Source organism: Sander lucioperca, chromosome 17 (assembly GCF_008315115.2).
Source record: "Sander lucioperca isolate FBNREF2018 chromosome 17, SLUC_FBN_1.2, whole genome shotgun sequence".
In the NCBI taxonomy this organism is placed as follows: domain Eukaryota; kingdom Metazoa; phylum Chordata; class Actinopteri; order Perciformes; family Percidae; genus Sander; species Sander lucioperca.
Window position 1 is genome coordinate 3,227,043 of NC_050189.1, and position 16,308 is coordinate 3,243,350.

The following is a 16,308-nucleotide window of genomic DNA, read 5'->3' on the forward strand; positions in this document are numbered from 1 at the left end:
ACATGTCTTTAATGTTATTACTAATGTTATTACTTTATTTCCATTTTACTTTTATTGCATTGTTGGGATTGTCAGTGTGTCTGAAATGTCTTTTAACCAGGTAAAGCACTTTCTGTAACTTTATACAGCACTCAAGTTCTCATTCATTTCAGTCTCAAACCCTCAGGCTGGGTCCAACCTAGCAGCTCAAGGATCCTGCTCTATATCAAGTTCGCAACACATCGTATGGTTCTTTGAGCTACTTTTAGTTATTTGTCACTTTCATGTTGTCTCAATAACCAGTCAGGAGCATTTAACATACAAGTTTATTGAGCTTTACATTTAAAACCCATGCAATCACAATCCAAATTATGGCGTCACTTTAGTTTCGGATGACCCTCTGGCTCCTGTTGAAAGAGCGAGAGTTAAACAGAATGACAAAAGACAAATTAACCAAATTTCAGATAAGCAAGACACGCACCTCTTGAGGCATCGTTTAGAAAGCATGATGCGGTCGTTGAGACCTCGTTTAGAAAGTCGGACACTTTCTTTGAAAGATCGTTTAGAAAGCTGGATACTTTCTTTGAGACATCGTTTAGAATGCTGGATCCTTCCTTTGAGACATCGTTTGGAAAGCCGGATACATTGATGTACTGAGCAGAAGGCCGGAAAGCAGGTCGCATTGAAAGACATCTTCGGGTGCATCTGGTAGCAGACTCTGGTGTTTGAAGTATTGTAGCGGGCTTAATGGATCCTTTCTTTGAGACACCGTTTGGAAAGCCGGATACTTTGATGTACTGAGCAGAAGGCCAGAAAGCAGGTCGCATTGAAAGACATCTTCGGGTGCATCTGGTAGCGGACTCTGGTGTTTGAAGCACTGTAGTGGGCTTAATGGATACTTTCTCTAAGACATTGTTTGGAAAGCCAGATGCGTTCCCTGGAAATCCAGATATGTTCCCTGGAAATCCAGATACGTTCTTCGTGACATTGTTTGGAAAGCCAGATACGTTCCCTGGAAAGCCAGATATGTTCTTCGTGACATTGTTTGGAAAGCCAGATACGTTCCCTGGAAAGCCAGATACGTTCTTCGTGACATTGTTTGGAAAGCCAGATACGTTCCCTGGAAAGCCGGATATGTTCTTCATGACATTGTTTGGAAAGCCAGATACGTTCCCTGGAAATCCAGATACGTTCTTCGTGACATTGTCTGGAAAGCCAGATACGTTCCCTGGAAAGCTAGATATGTTCCCTGGAAAGCCAGATACATTCTTCGTGACATTGTTTGGAAAGCCGGATACATTCTTCGTGACATTGTTTGGAAAGCCGGATACATTCTTCGTGACATTGTTTGGAAAGACAGATATGTTCCCTGGAAAGCCAGATACGTTCCCTGGAAAGCCAGATACGTTCCCTGGAAATCCAGATACGTTCTTCGTGACATTGTTTGGAAAGCCAGATATGTTCCCTGGAAAGCCAGATATGTTCCCTGGAAAGCCAGATATGTTCCCTGGAAAGCCAGATATGTTCCCTGGAAAGCCAGATATGTTCCCTGGAAAGCCAGATATGTTCTTCGTGACATTGTTTGGAAAGCCGGATACATTCTTCGTGACATTGTTTGGAAAGACCGATACATTCCCTGGAAAGCCAGATACGTTCTTCGTGACATTGTTTGGAACGCTGGATACTTGGATATACTGAGCAGAAGGCCGGTAAGCAGGTTGAACTGAAACACCTCTTTGAGTGGACAATGGTGTTTGAAGCACTGTAGTGGGCTTAATGGTGGGACTCAGTAGACCTAGAGTATAGAGACCAAACAGATGTTGGCATCTGATATATTAAGGATGTGTTTTTTCAGTTCAACAGGTAAACCACCAACCTTGAGTGGAGTGTGCAGAATGCACAATACGACCGACACCAGCTGCGTCGGACTCAAACCTGTATACTGAGAGAAGTCCAGCCAGAGGATATGTACACTGCATTGTCACCCTGCAAGACAAGAGGGATTGGTTTGCATTTATAAGAAGCTGAGGGAATGTAATAGGCAAAATAGTTGGGTTTAAAATATACCTGTCAAAATCATTGCTGGAGTTAGCTGGAGCATGCAACTTCTTGCTGAAGAAAATCTCATTTTCATACGTCACATACTCTTTACCAAGCTGGAGAAACCAAGCATAACATTTGGGTGCTCATACTGCCAGATATGAAAAGTAATTTTGTGAATGAGTTCAACAGTTACATTGGTAAGCAGCCGCAGTACCTTTACTGTGGATCCACAGCTGTTGATTGGAAAAGAGAAGAGAGCCCTGGTGCTGTCCATCTCTTTGGGTCCACAGTTTTTGTCTACCAGGTTGGTTCTAGCAGGAACTCCTTCACTTGTGATGACCGAAGGCAAGTCAGCCACCACAGTTATCCTGCCATCAGCCGAACACACTGTAGAGAAATGCGTTTTAGCGTTTTATATGGAGATCCCACCTGCTCTTACAGTAAAAAAAAAAAAAAAAAAATAAAGTCTTTACCAATGAGTTCAGTAGCAGAGAACTGACAAGTCTTGACAATTGAATTTTGGACCTCTAATGTTTCATGATCCCGCATGAGGAGCTCAAAAGTGCTGAAGAAGCCCTTCAACGTAATGTCCTTAAAACAAAAATAAACATGCAGCGTATTGACCGGTGTCCATGTATAAAATAACGTCGCATTAAAACACAAGTGTTGACGCTTCCAGTTAGAGTCATCTCACCTTGTACTTGTAGCCATGAGTGAAGAGCGGCACCTCGAGCAGCAGTCTCTGGCTATTGTTGCTCATGACGTAGCCGTGCTTAGTTGCCAGCTCTGATGTCAGCAGCTCTGAGCCGATACTGATCTCCCACAGGTAGTAAATAGGCTGGTGGTCCAGTTTAAAGCTGATGCCAGACTCAGAACAGACAGCATCAAAGGGTGGAGGAGCTGTTAATACAACACAATGGGTTACTCTGCTTCATACACAAGTAGGCTTGACCAGGTCTAAAAATAAGGCTAGCGACTTACAGGCATCAGTTAACGCCATCACTGATGCTAGTTGGTAAAAAGGCTCATTTTCAGGCAGAACGGTCAGTGTGTAGTTGATGTCCAGCCTGTGCTGCATCGTTGCATCTTTGATTAACTAAAGGAAACAGAAAAAACATGTTGAGTCAAGCCAGATGAAGTTCCTATGTATAAACCAGCATGACATCTGAAGATCCAACCAGACAAATAATGCAAAAACCTTTTACCTGCTGCATGACAACAGGGTCCTCAAAAGGCACCTTCAGAGTGTAGCCATGAGTGTGGTTGGGAGAAACAACTTTTGTGATGTTGTGGCTGCTTGTATTTGTAAATGGAACTGTAAATTTCTGTCCATTCAAATGAACCGCAGCCAACTCGACGTCTTCAGGGACATCCCCGAGGTAGACCGTGAATGTGCGCTCCTCAGGAACTGTTCCTGAAATGAAAAGCCATTTAGATTACCGTTTCTTCAACTTGGCAAGCGCCTTGTTAGACTTACTGTTTTCAGTGAAAACAGGGCGTGTCAGCAGGGGAGTGGCCAGTGTCCTGTGAATGCGAAGTCTGGTGTCAACATGATCCTCATCCATTGAGATTTGCTCCAAGTAGAGATGAAAGATGTAGAACTCATAGAGGTTCCCAGACACAATGCTCTGTGAAAGAGTACAATTTATCAGGAATTTAAATTTGCAACTAGATCAGAAAAACAATAACCCTGATTTACATTTGAGTGCATCAAGTTGACTCAGACTAATTTGCAACTTGCCCCCCCCCCCCCGACATCGGTGCCTCCTGACCTTCCTGTATCCTCCTTCAGCATTATAGGGGATGCTGATCTCGACTGTGGAGTTGTGCTGCTTCACAATGTAGCCTCTCTCTTCTGCAACTGGCTGCTCCACAAGTTCGCCATTGACTCCAATGTTGACCTGCATCCTTTGTAGACCAGACAACAGATGCAGCACATCAGGAGTCTCCCACATAATGTAGCCAATGTTGTCATATGATCCTTTATCTGTGGGATATTTCACCAGTATTAGTTTCATTTGCTGTACGTCAAGGGACAAAAAGAAAGCCACAGCATAAAAGATAATACTGACGCATGGAACAAGCAGCCACCAGGTCAACCATAATTAAAACCCAGCTATGTCTGGAGAATAGTGTTGCATGGACCACCTCTACTGGAACACCATTCACCTAGAGAGAGACACTCAAAATAAAAAACATGCTTTGTACTAAATGCTTTACTGTACAAAACATAGCATTCTGGAATTTCAAAAACCATGGACTAGATACCCTAAACTCTGCATCAGTGGTTTACCTCAGTGCTGAATGAGTCAGGTTGTCCATACGGAGCACGAAATACAAGCCTTCCATCCGTCAAGTCAAATGCATATCCATGCTTCTTAGCCGTTTTAAGGCTAATGGGCATCAGCTCCTGCTGCACACTCTGAAACATCACCTGCCAATCTGAAGTGGCTGAGGCATAGGCCTGAATAAAGCACATTGTTAAACCGCCATTTAATTGTATATACTAATTTGATGCATGTTATCCAACTGCAGGTGACAAATTCCACACATTTCCCAGAAGACAATGTCAAACATACCGTTTTGAAAAGAGCATCCCAGTCATCCTCCTTTGTCCCAGTTGGACAGGCCACATCACTCCTCACAGACACCTACAGAGAAACCAGTGTTGGTAAACATTTGAAATGCCACATATTTTACATAAGATACAACCAAGCTTACTTCCATGTAGTTGACCTCACAGGTAACCTCTCTGGGAGACCAGGGGAGAGAGGGAGAACAGGTCTTGTTCAAAGCATAGGTGACTTCCTTTCCTTTGTGTGTCACAATCAGGTTGAAGTTGAATGTGAACACTTCATCCTCCTGAAATATCCAGTAAAATAAGATGTATGAAAACAGTGTCCCTGAAAAAAGGCCACACATATTGTTTGCATAAATAACCCAAAACGGTTTTGTACAGACCTTGTTGTCAGTGTGGCAGCTGAAGTAAGAGGCCCGGAGCTCCACATGTTCCAATGGAGGTAAAACACTGACACTGTAGCCACATTTTGCTGCATACTGCTCAGTGATGGGGTACACACCTGTCTCATCTGAAAGACAGTCACTAGTTTTGTCTGCTCAAACTTCAAAATATTTGGGTTTAATTGGTCAGATTTACTAAAAGTAAAAACATGCCAGGTCAGTCCTAAGAAATAACTAAAGAAATAGGGTTGCAGAGCCGCTGTAGCTCAATAATGTGATCCCACATGGTTTCTGACCCCTAGTTTGTAATGAAGCTGTGCATGACTTACCAACAGCCTCAAAGGAAGGTTCATTCCCAGTGAAGAAGAGCTCAACGGCTATCATGAAGTAACGATCACGACACTCCATATGAAGACCTTCTGCATGAACAAATGGGTTCAAATCTAAATATACGTGCTAAGGACTAATGGGCATGTGTTTAAGCAGACGTTTTAATTCTTACCATTGGGAATATTATCACATTTTGCAGTTGTCCACACAGACAGGAGAAATGTCACACTGTTAAGACAAAATCGTGTATTCAAAATGCATATATAAATTGAAACCATAAGGTGCACTAACGGCAACCAACAGCTTGTAAATTGCTATGATCCCGCACCTTACCTAAGGCAAAACCCAAAAGCCATAGCCACTGATGTGTTGGCAGTGTCTAAAGCTAGCCTAGCTGCTAGCAAACTACACCTGCTAACCAACACAAGCTAAAGTGAACCACTTGCTTGCTTGTGTATCCTGGCCAAATTGGCACTATGTGCTGCTGTCTGCTACACACCAGTTTTTATAAGTCAGTTTCTCTACCCATGAGGGGTAAAGGCAAATCTAACCTCATCAGCTGCAACTGATTGAAAGAAACCTTGATTGCTAATGAGCTACACATGTGGCTGTAACACCTGAGGGCCTCTGGTTGGTCGGTGAATAGCCTGACTTGTAAAAACTGGTGTGTAGCAGACAGCAGCACATAGTGTCAGTTTGGCCAGAATATACAAGCAAGCAAGTGGTTCACTTAAGCTTGTGTAGGTTAGCAGGTGTAGTTTGCTAGCAGCTAGGCTAGCTTTAGACATTGCCAACACATCAGTTGCTATGGCTTTTGGGTTTTGCCTTAGGTAAGTTTATTTAGTTGCGACACAACCCATTAAGTTTTAATTGTGCTGAAATTTTAGCATGCAAGACACATGCTTTTGTCTGCCCATGAACCTCTCTGAAGCTCATAAGCATGGATATGAATTTGACCTGACAGATGGAAGGCTGGTATTTTGTACTCCGTATGGACAACCTGACTCATTCAATACAGAGGTAAACATGAAAGAGCATTAATGTGTCATCTTGTCCATCTGTTAGTTATATAGAGATCTCTCTCTCTCTCTCTCTCTCTCTCTCTCTCTCTCTCTCTCTCTCTCTCTCTCTCTCTCTCTCTCAGTGAATGGTGTTCCAGTAGAGGTGGTCCATGCAACACTATTCTCCAGACAAAGCTGGGTTTTAATCATGGTTGACCTGGGGGCTGCTTGCTCCATGCGTCAGTATTACAATCTTTTATGCTGTGGCTTCTTTTCCCCATGACGGTCAACAATTAAAGCTGTAATACTGGTGTAATGTCCACAGATAAAGGATCACGAAAGTGGCTACGGAATGTGAGGTGCTGCATCCGTTGGTGTCTGGTCAACATTGAAGTCAATGGTGAACTTGTGGAGCAGCCAGTTGCAGAAGAGAGAGGCTACATTGTAAAGCAGCACAACTCCACAGTCGAGATCAGCATCCCCTATAATGCTGAAGGAGGATACAGGAAGGTCAGGAGGCACTGATGAAACAAGTTGCAAATAGCTTTTAGTCAACCTGATGCACCCAGGCTCCTCATATGTAAATCAGGGTTATCCTTTTTCACGATGTGGCCTAAAATGTGGAATGACTTCTGATCTAGTAACAAACTGAAATTATTTCCTGACATTGTATTCTTTCACAGAGCCCTGTGTCTGGTAACCTACAAGTTCTACATCTTTCATCTCTACTTGGAGCGCACATTCACGGTCTACCTCGGGGACGTCCCTGAAGACGCTGAGTTGGCTGCGGTTCATTTGAATGGACAGGAATCTACAGTTCCATCTACAAATACAAGCAGCCACACCACAACACTCATGGCTACACTCTGAAGGTGCCTTTTGATGATCTTGTTGTCATATGGCAGGTAAAAGGTCTTTGCATTATTTGTACGGTTGTATCTTCAGATGTCATGCTGGTTTATACATGGAAACCTCATCCTGCCGTTAACTGATGCCTGTAAGTCACTAGCCTTATTTTTAGACCTGGTCAATCCTACTTGTGTATGAAGCAGAGTAACCATTGTGTTGTATTAACAGCTCCTCCAGCATTTGATGCTGTCTGTTCTGAGTCTGGCATCAGCTTTAAACTAGACCACCGGCCTATTTAATACCTGTGGGAGATCAGTATTGGCTCAGAGCTGGCAACTAAGCACGGCTACGTCATGAGCAACAATAGCCAGAGACTGCTGCTTGAGGTGCCGCTCTTCACTCATGGCTACGAGTACAAGGTGAGATGAGACTAACTGAAAGCATCAGCTTTTGTTTGTGCTGAACGTGGACATCAGTGACTAAGCTTCATGTGTTTTTTTAGGACATTACTTTGAAGGGCTTGTCCGTTCTTTACTACTGAACTTATTGGTAAGAACATTCAGGTGGGGTCTCCATATAGTTGCCAGAATTGCTAAAATGCATCTATCTACAGTGTGTTTGACTGACAGCAGGATAACTGTAGTGGCTGACTTGTCTCTGGCCATCACAAGTGGAAGGAGTTCCTTCTAGAACCAACCTGGTATACAAACTGTGGACCCAAAGACGGACAGCGCCAGGGCTCTCTCTTCTCTGAAATTAAATTTACATCTGGCCACTTGGGGGTGGCAGTGGCTCAGAGGTAGAGTGGGGTCAGCCTTCAACCATAAGGTAGCTCCTCCGGCGACATGTCACTAAACCCCCAAGTTGGCTGTCCACTGATTCTACAGTAATGCCTAGGATGGGTCAAAGGTGCACTATGAATTCCTGCATGGTCACTTCTGTTGACGTTCCAAGTAAATTTCAAACAAAACAGAGCAAGCTCGCCAATCCCCCCCATGTTTCCGTAAAGGCCTTTTTATGCATCTGCGTAGAATCGACGGCGTACCCCCGCAGACCCCTCTGCATCTATGCCGTAGCCTGATGTGCACCTCTAGAAAAATGTAACTACACGTTGCAGCGACACACGTCGCTTGGCCGTGGCTTGGTAGCGTTGCATTTCCCCTGCCTCATTTCCTGGTTCTCCTTCTCCATAAACAACATGAAATCAAGGAGAGGGCTAACTTTTCCTGCTAAAGATTTCCCACCTTGGTCAGAAAACACAGGGGAGACACTTTGTTTCTCTCACTATGACTCTAGAGTCTGTACTCGCTCCGAAGCTAATCGCCGCCACTCTCTCACTTCTCCCTCGCTCTGCTACACACACACACACACACACACATACACACACACACACACACATGCCGGCACGACGCACACACCAGCGCACGAGTATAAACATTAGGCCATTTATGTAGGCTACGGTGAAAGCTCTGCGTGGAGCCTGCCTGTTAGTCTCTTCTCGGTATACAGGTTTAAGTCTTATGTAGCTGGTGTCGGCTGTATTGTATATTCTGCACACTCCACCGAAGGTAGATGGTTCACCTGTTGAACTGAATAAACTAAATCAAATATATTGCATGCCTACAATCTGTTCTCTATACTCTAGGTCTACGGAGTCCCTTCAAGCCCACTTCAATGCTTCAAACACCAGTGCCCACTACCATACCCACCCCAAGACCTGTTTCAGTGCAACCTGCTAACTGGCCTCCTTGTTATGTACATCAAAGTATCCATCAAAGTAGCTTTCTAAAGAATAAAAAAGGTCAGTACTTAATTAAATTTTCAAAAAAATTTGAAATTTAAGATGTCTTTTCCTAAACCTTTTTAATTCTCTTCACAGGAGCCGGAAGAGCTCTACAATCCAAAGTACACACCATATTTTAAGACATGGTGTTTTAATTGTAATCAATAAATTGGTCTTAAAATAATGCATGGCTTGTTGTTATTATACTTGAACCAACTCTGCATGAAGGACAAACCCACTTGTTCTACTTTGAGTAGCTGATATCACGTTGGAAGATGAGTGTTTTGGATCTGATACAGCAGCTCTACTTCGATGCAGAGCTAGATCTAAGTAAAGTCTGTTTAAAGAGCCCCTCTTATACTCATTTTCATTGTTATATTTGTACTCTTGGTGTCTACTAGAATAGGTTTACATGCTTTAATGTTAAAAAAAAAAACAAACATTGTTTCTAATACCTGCATCCCAGTCTGCTGATTGGTCAGCTGGCCCACTCTGTTGTGATTAGTAAACCAAATTTAAACAAGCCACTGGACGGGCTCTAAATTTGCGCTGTGCGCTAGGTTGTCCTATTCCCAACTATATTTGTTGTGCTTGCTGCCGGGCTCAGCGCAAATTTACGTCATACATGCGCCAATATTTGAATGCACGTCATGTCTGCGTCCGGTGTTTACATCGGACGTGCAGTAGGCTACATGCGACATTGTGGATACACAGTAGTGATTTGGTGGAGACGATGTTTCTGTCTTTGAAACAAAAGAAAGCCTTGGAACTTGCCCTGGTTGTGAGGAGAAGACGAAGGAAGGCAGCAGGGTGTGGGTGCACGAGACCCTCAGGTCCAGAGAGGGGAGCAATTTGACAGTCTGCTGACGAGAGTAGGGCCTACGATTTCCCGGATGCAACAACATTCCGAAAGCCCATTTCTACAACGGAGCGTCTGGCTATTTGTCTGTCCCTGACGTGTGGCTCTTTTTTGTCTCCTCTCCTTATGTACCTGTCCCTTAGGTTCTTCCACCTTTTCTTACACTCTTCCTCTAAATAGATGAAGACGTGTGGATTATTTTCATTTCTAAATAAAATGTTGCATTTCAACACCATGTGTCATTGCATGTTTATATACTTAAGAGGTCTGCAGTCATTTCAGTTGGGTATAATAAAGCTAAGATATGAGCCTACATTCATACATGCATCATTCATTCTCTGGAAAACACTTTGTTTAATGCATATGTGCAATTAATTCCTCCAAAATTGGAGCTTACACACTTGGAAATGGGTAGTTATTCTGTGTAAAGGCCATATACCTACCTATATATCTATATGTGAACTTCAATGAAAATGAACATGACTTGTGTCAATCAGTCCAAACATATTTTACATCATATAAACATACAAATACAATATTATTATTGTGTAATAACAACCGAGTGTAAATTGTAATTTCCCCATTGGGGATCAATAAAGAGTATAAATTATAATTTTTTTTTTATAAAAAATACAAATATATCCTACAAATACCTGTATGGAGCTGTATAATCAACTTGGTATTTGGTTTTCGCAGCTCACAACAGTAGGCTACAGTTCTTCGCAGTTGCTTTGGCGTATTTCTCAGATCAGAGATGACAATAATGTGTAACTTTGTCACATAGGGAATAGTGCTCCCTTTCCTGTGCATTGTTCATTAGACTATACTTACAGAGTGAACTGTTAAATATGGACAACAACACAAAGCAGACAGTCAGTTTGATTCATTGTTACTTGCTTTGGACATAAACAAAAGATTTCCAGAAAGATACACGATTTTTCAGGTCAGTCACTATGCGGTGCAGTTTACACCAATTGTTTTAAGAAATGCACTCACTGTTGTGCAAATGCAATTATGATTTGACAAATGCACCAAAGTAACTGAGAAAAAATGTAACATAGGATTGTATTTCAGTGGAGACATATATGTTGATTTCACATAGCTAAAACCAACCTGAATGATTTAAATTAAGAGGCTACAATAACCTACACAGCTGGCATGCTTATTATGGTGAAATATGCTTCCACAGCATAGTTTTGCGTCCGAGGTCTCTGTACGAGCTCAAAGTTGTGTCGTAGCCTATACAGCTCTGGGAGATCGCTGGCGGCCAAAATCAACCTCTCGTCCATGTTCCGTTTGTGGATCCACGTGTGTTCGGTGTTTACTTTTTTTCTTTTTATTCAGACACGTCACAGCGCACCGCGGCCGCTCTTGCGCATGCCTCGGTCAAAGTTGAACCATGTTGAACTTTGACCGCGGCACGCGCAAGAGCGGCCAGCCGCAAAATGCCGCTTGCGCTGCGCTTTGCTCAGCGCAGCGGCAGACCAATTCTTTTGCGCGCATGCCATTAACAATAATGGGTTTCATAGCGCAGCGCTGCCGTTTGTGCGTACAATGTGAATGGCCCTTCAGGCAGCACAAATTAAAAACTGGGCTGGCTTTCTCAATGACATCAATTGAGGAATTTCAAATGGGAATGTAGGTGAGGCATTTTCAGGCAGTTGAAAAAAAGTGCTGGCTGTGGGAGAGAGAGCTCCATTTGCAGTTTTTTTGTTGTTGTTTTTTGATTAAACTATTACATACACAACTCAACACACTTAATGACGGGGACAAAGCATAATAGGGGCTCTTTAACTTGGACAAATGGGAGTTGGAGGAATAAGGACAGTCTGGTGTCATTGAACGATAAAAGAAGCCAGGTCCCTTTTCTCATTACAAACCACCATAACTCCACAATTCTTTTGAAAACTGTCGACTAATAAATCCTAACAAACTGAAGCCTCCACATGTTTTTTTGAGCAATTCCTTTGACATTAAACAGCAGATAGTCATGTAACAACCACACTGCAAATCCTTAGCCTTGCTCAATAAATGTGAGGCCTTACCTGAAGGACATACTTTGACAAACTAAGCCTACATCAAGTCCTTGTTTTTAAGTGTTGGTCCCATCCATCCATCTTCTTCCGCTTATCCGGTAACGGGTCGCGGGGGTAGCAGCTCCAGCAGGGGACCCCAAACTTCCCTTTCCCGAGCCACATTAACCAGCTCCGACTGGGGGATCCCGAGGCGTTCCCAGGCCAGGTTGGAGATATAATCCCTCCACCTAGTCCTGGGTCTTCCCCGAGGCCTCCTCCCAGCTGGACGTGCCTGGAAAACCTCCCTAGGGAGGCGCCCAGGGGGCATCCTTACCAGATGCCCGAACCACCTCAACTGGCTCCTTTCGACGCGAAGGAGCAGCGGCTCTACTCTGAGCTCCTCACGGATGACTGAGCTTCTCACCCTATCTCTAAGGGAGACGCCAGCCACCCTCCTGAGGAAACCCATTTCGGCCGCTTGTACCCTGGATCTCGTTCTTTCGGTCATGACCCAGCCTTCATGACCATAGGTGAGGGTAGGAACGAAAACTGAGCGGTAGATTGAGAGCTTTGCCTTCTGGCTCAGCTCTCTTTTCGTCACAACGGTGCGATAAATTGAGTGTAATACCGCACCCGCTGCGCCGATTCTCCGACCAATCTCCCGCTCCATTGTTCCCTCACTCGCGAACAAGACTCCAAGGTACTTGAACTCCTTCACTTGGGGTAAAGACTCATTCCCTACCTGGAGAAGGCACTCCATCGGTTTCCTGCTGAGAACCATGGCCTCAGATATAGAGGTGCTGATCCTCATCCCAGCCGCTTCACACTCGGCTGCGAACCGATCCAGTGAGTGCTGAAGGTCACAGGCCGACGATGCCATCAGGACCACATCATCTGCAAAAAGCAGCGATGAGATCCCCAGCCCACCAAACTGCAACCCCTCTCAACCCCGACTACGCCTCGATATCCTGTCCATAAATACTACAAACAGGATTGGTGACAAAGCGCAGCCCTGGCGGAGGCCAACTCTCACCTGAAACGAGTCCGACTTACTGCCGAGAACCCGGACACAGCTCTCGCTTTGGTCGTACAGAGATTGGATGGCCCTGAGAAGGGACCCCCTCACCCCATACTCCCGCAGCACCTCCCACGGTGTCTCCCGGGGGACCCGGTCATACGCCTTCTCCAGATCCACAAAGCACATGTAGACCGGTTGGGCATACTCCCAGGCTCCCTCCAGGATCCTTGCGAGAGTAAAGATCTGGTCCGTTGTTCCACGACCAGGACGGAATCCGCATTGTTCCTCTTCAACCTGAGGTTCGACTATCGACCGAACCCTCCTTTCCAGCACCTTGGAGTAGACTTTACCGGGGAGGCTGAGAAGTGTGATACCCCTGTAATTGGCACACACCCTCTGGTCCCCCTTTTTGAAAAGGGGAACCACCACCCCGGTCTGCCGCTCCTTAGGCACCGTCCCCGACTTCCACGCAATGTTGAAGAGGCGTGTCAACCAAGACAACCCCTCCACACCCAGAGCTTTAAGCATTTCTGGACGGATCTCATCAATCCCTGGGGCTTTGCCACTGTGGAGTTGTTTAACTACCTCAGCAACTTCCACCAGGGAAATTGACAACAATCCCCCATCATCCTCTAGCTCTGCCTCTACCATAGAGGGCGTATTAGTCGGATTTAGGAGTTCCTCAAAGTGCTCCTTCCACCGCCCTATTACCTCCTCAGTTGAGGTCAGCAGCGTCCCATCCTTACTGTACACAGCTTGGATGGTTCCCCGCTTCCCCCTCCTGAGGTGGCGAACGGTTTTCCAGAAGCACCTTGGTGCCGACCGAAAGTCCTTCTCCATGTCTTCTCCGAACTCCTCCCACACCCGCTGCTTTGCCTCTTTCACGGCAGAGGCTGCAGCCCTTCGGGCCCTTCGGTACCTTGCAACTGCCTCCGGAGTCCCCTGGGATAACATATCCCAGAAAGACTCCTTCTTCAGTCGGACGGCTTCCCTGACCACCGGTGTCCACCACGGTGTTCGTGGGTTGCCGCCCCTTGAGGCACCTAAGACCCTAAGACCACAGCTCCCCGCCGCAGCTTCAGCAATGGAAACTTTGAACATTGTCCACTCGGGTTCAATGCCCCCAGCCTCCACAGGGATGCACGAAAAGCTCCGCCGGAGGTGTGAGTTGAAAGTCTGTCGGACAGGGGCCTCCTCCAGACGTTCCCAGTTCACCCGCACTACCCGTTTGGGTTTACCAGGTCTGTCCAGAGTCTTCCCCCACCCTCTGACCCAACTCACCACCAGATGGTGATCAGTTGACAGCTCTGCCCCTCTCTTCACCCGAGTGTCCAAAACATACGGCCTCAGATCAGATGAAACGATTATAAAATCGATCATTGACCTTTGGCCCAGGGTGCTCTGGTACCAAGTACACTTATGAGCATTCCTATGTTCGAACATGGTGTTCGTTATAGACAATCCATGACTAGCACAGAAGTCCAACAACAAACAACCACTCTGGTTTAGATCAGGGAGGCCGTTCCTCCCAATCACGCCTCTCCATGTGTCTCCATCATTGCCCACGTGCGCGTTGAAGTCCCCCAGCAGAACTATGGAGTCCCCTACTGGAGCCCCATACAGGACTCCATTCAAGGTCTCCAAGAAGGCCGAATACTCCGAGCTCTTGTTTGGTGCATACGCACAAACAACAGTCAGAGTTTTCCCCCCCACAACCCGCAGGCGTAGGGAGGCGACCCTCTCGTCCACCGGGGTAAACTCCAACGTAGCGCCGCTCAGCTGGGGGCTTGTGAGTATCCCCACACCCGCCCGGCGCCTCACACCCTGGGCAACTCCGGAGAGGAAAAGAGTCCAACCAAGTCTATCCAGGAGTATGGTTCCAGAACCGAGACTGTGCGTAGAGGTAAGCCCCACCAGATCCAACTGGTAGCGCTCCACCTCCCGCACAAGTTCCGGTTCCTTCCCCCACAGAGAGGTGACGTTCCACGTCCCCAGAGCCAGCGTCTGCTGCCCGGGTCTGGTCCGTCGAGGCCCCTGACCTTCACTGCCACCCATGTGGCAGCGCACCCGACCCCAGCGGTTCCTCCCACAGGTGGTGGGCCCATGGGTTGGAGAGAGAGGTGCCACGTAGCTTTTTCGGGCTGTGCCCGGCCGGGCTCCGTGGCAAACCCGGCCACCAGGCGCTCGCTGACGGGCCCTCCATCTGGGCCTGGCTCCAGACGGGGGCCCCGGGCTTCCTCCGGGCAGGGTCACATCATCTCTACCTCGTTTTTTCACAGGGTTTTTGAACCATTCTTTGTCTGGCCCCTCACCTGAGACCACTTTGCCTTGGGAGACCCTACCAGGAGCACAAAGCTCCAGACAACACAGCCCTCAGGTTCATAGGGACACACAAACCTCTCCACCACGATAAGGTGATGGTTCCCGGAGAAGATATATATATATATATATATATATATATATATATCCATTTGTATTGGCTCGCTTTCGATATATATATCGAAAGCGAGCCGATACAAATGGCAGGTAAAGGCGGTGTTCCGCAAAGAAATTGAAATATAGCTGTACATATAGCTTTCGGGTCTGAACATGGATGTATTAAGAGAGGGTCTGAACCATAGAATGTAGCCTATATAGTTTATGGTCTGAACCAGAGCCGCAGAGATATTTAATGTAAAGTATGTCTTTCTCTATCATTCTGGTCTGAACATTCCGCGAAGCTTGTGCAGAGACCAACTGCGCAACTGGGTTGAGGTGACAAACCATAGACTGTAGTCTATGTGACAAACGGGTTGAAAATTGTATATGGTGTGTGAATTGTGTGAATAGGATGCGTTTCATACAAGATCTGGCAACTGGTCAACATTAGACAAACATAATGTTCCGATTTATAAAGGAATATGGGCCATGCACATTACGGGAGTTTCCCGGGAGGAATAACAAACCGGGAGGTGGTCTGCCTTATCCACGCTTCAGGCTTGGTTTTGTCTAGCTATCTAGGCATGAATGTAGTTTCTGGTTGGAATCTTTGTGTGGGTAAAGAAAAGGGGTCAACACTCCACTTTGCTGCAAACCTGATATTTTGTTGTTTTTCTGGCAACAGAGGTCGCTTTAGTGATGTCAAAGTGTCTGGTTTATAACTTCACTTGCATCTTGGAGGAAACTGGTGGATTTGTGACTGGATCAATGCACAAAAGTCACAAACGGGCTTTTTCACAAAATCCTTTACTGAAACCTGGTGGTAAAGGAGTAGATCATTTCTATGATCTGTTACAAGTAAAATACTTACATTCATTAACTTGAGAAAAAGTATAAAAGTATAAACCTAATAAAAATATACTTAAAGTGCCAAAAGTATAAAGTTGTATCTTTAATGATGAGATTTGATGAGCTTTTGTAGTATTAATATGAATCTGCAAAGTAACTAGAGGTATTAAATACATGTAGGGTAGTAAAAAGTACAACATCTC

At 45.5% G+C, this 16,308-nt stretch overlaps 1 protein-coding gene, 1 long non-coding RNA gene and 1 pseudogene across 2 annotated transcripts; 2 read left to right on the plus strand and 1 right to left on the minus strand.

Moving 5' to 3' along the window:
• Window positions 1–286: 286 nt before the first annotated feature.
• Window positions 287–5,831, minus strand: LOC116043301. The gene is made up of 20 exons (XM_035994061.1): window positions 5,647–5,831; window positions 5,486–5,541; window positions 5,313–5,402; window positions 4,984–5,111; window positions 4,744–4,884; window positions 4,602–4,673; window positions 4,316–4,486; window positions 4,095–4,191; window positions 3,795–4,009; window positions 3,500–3,650; window positions 3,228–3,436; window positions 3,004–3,118; window positions 2,717–2,922; window positions 2,496–2,613; window positions 2,237–2,409; window positions 2,047–2,135; window positions 1,856–1,965; window positions 1,545–1,774; window positions 461–911; window positions 287–386 (listed from the first exon to the last, which is right to left on the minus strand). Exons 1-20 carry the CDS (start codon window positions 5,667–5,669, stop codon window positions 349–351), a joined length of 2,883 nt encoding a protein of 960 aa, XP_035849954.1. The 5' UTR covers window positions 5,670–5,831; the 3' UTR covers window positions 287–348.
• Window positions 5,832–6,100: 269 nt separating this feature from the next.
• Window positions 6,101–7,902, plus strand: LOC116043300 (annotated as a pseudogene).
• A 734-nt stretch (window positions 7,903–8,636) lies between these two features.
• LOC116043342 lies at window positions 8,637–9,127 on the plus strand. Its single transcript, XR_004103444.1, has 3 exons — window positions 8,637–8,731; window positions 8,809–8,964; window positions 9,043–9,127. It is a non-coding gene; the product is annotated as an uncharacterized LOC116043342 (long non-coding RNA).
• Window positions 9,128–16,308: the final 7,181 nt, after the last annotated feature.

Excerpts from the sequence above, each read along its gene's own strand:
- LOC116043301 (XM_035994061.1), bottom strand. The coding sequence starts at position 5,669 with ATGGCTTTTGGGTTTTGCCTTAG. Across the intron at positions 4,885-4,983 it reads GCTGCCACACTGACAACAAG|GAGGATGAAGTGTTCACATT; the intron begins GTCTGTACAAAA and ends TGGATATTTCAG. Across the intron at positions 912-1,544 it reads CAAACAATGTCACGAAGAAC|GCATCTGGCTTTCCAAACAA; the intron begins ATATCTGGCTTT and ends TTTCCAGGGAAC.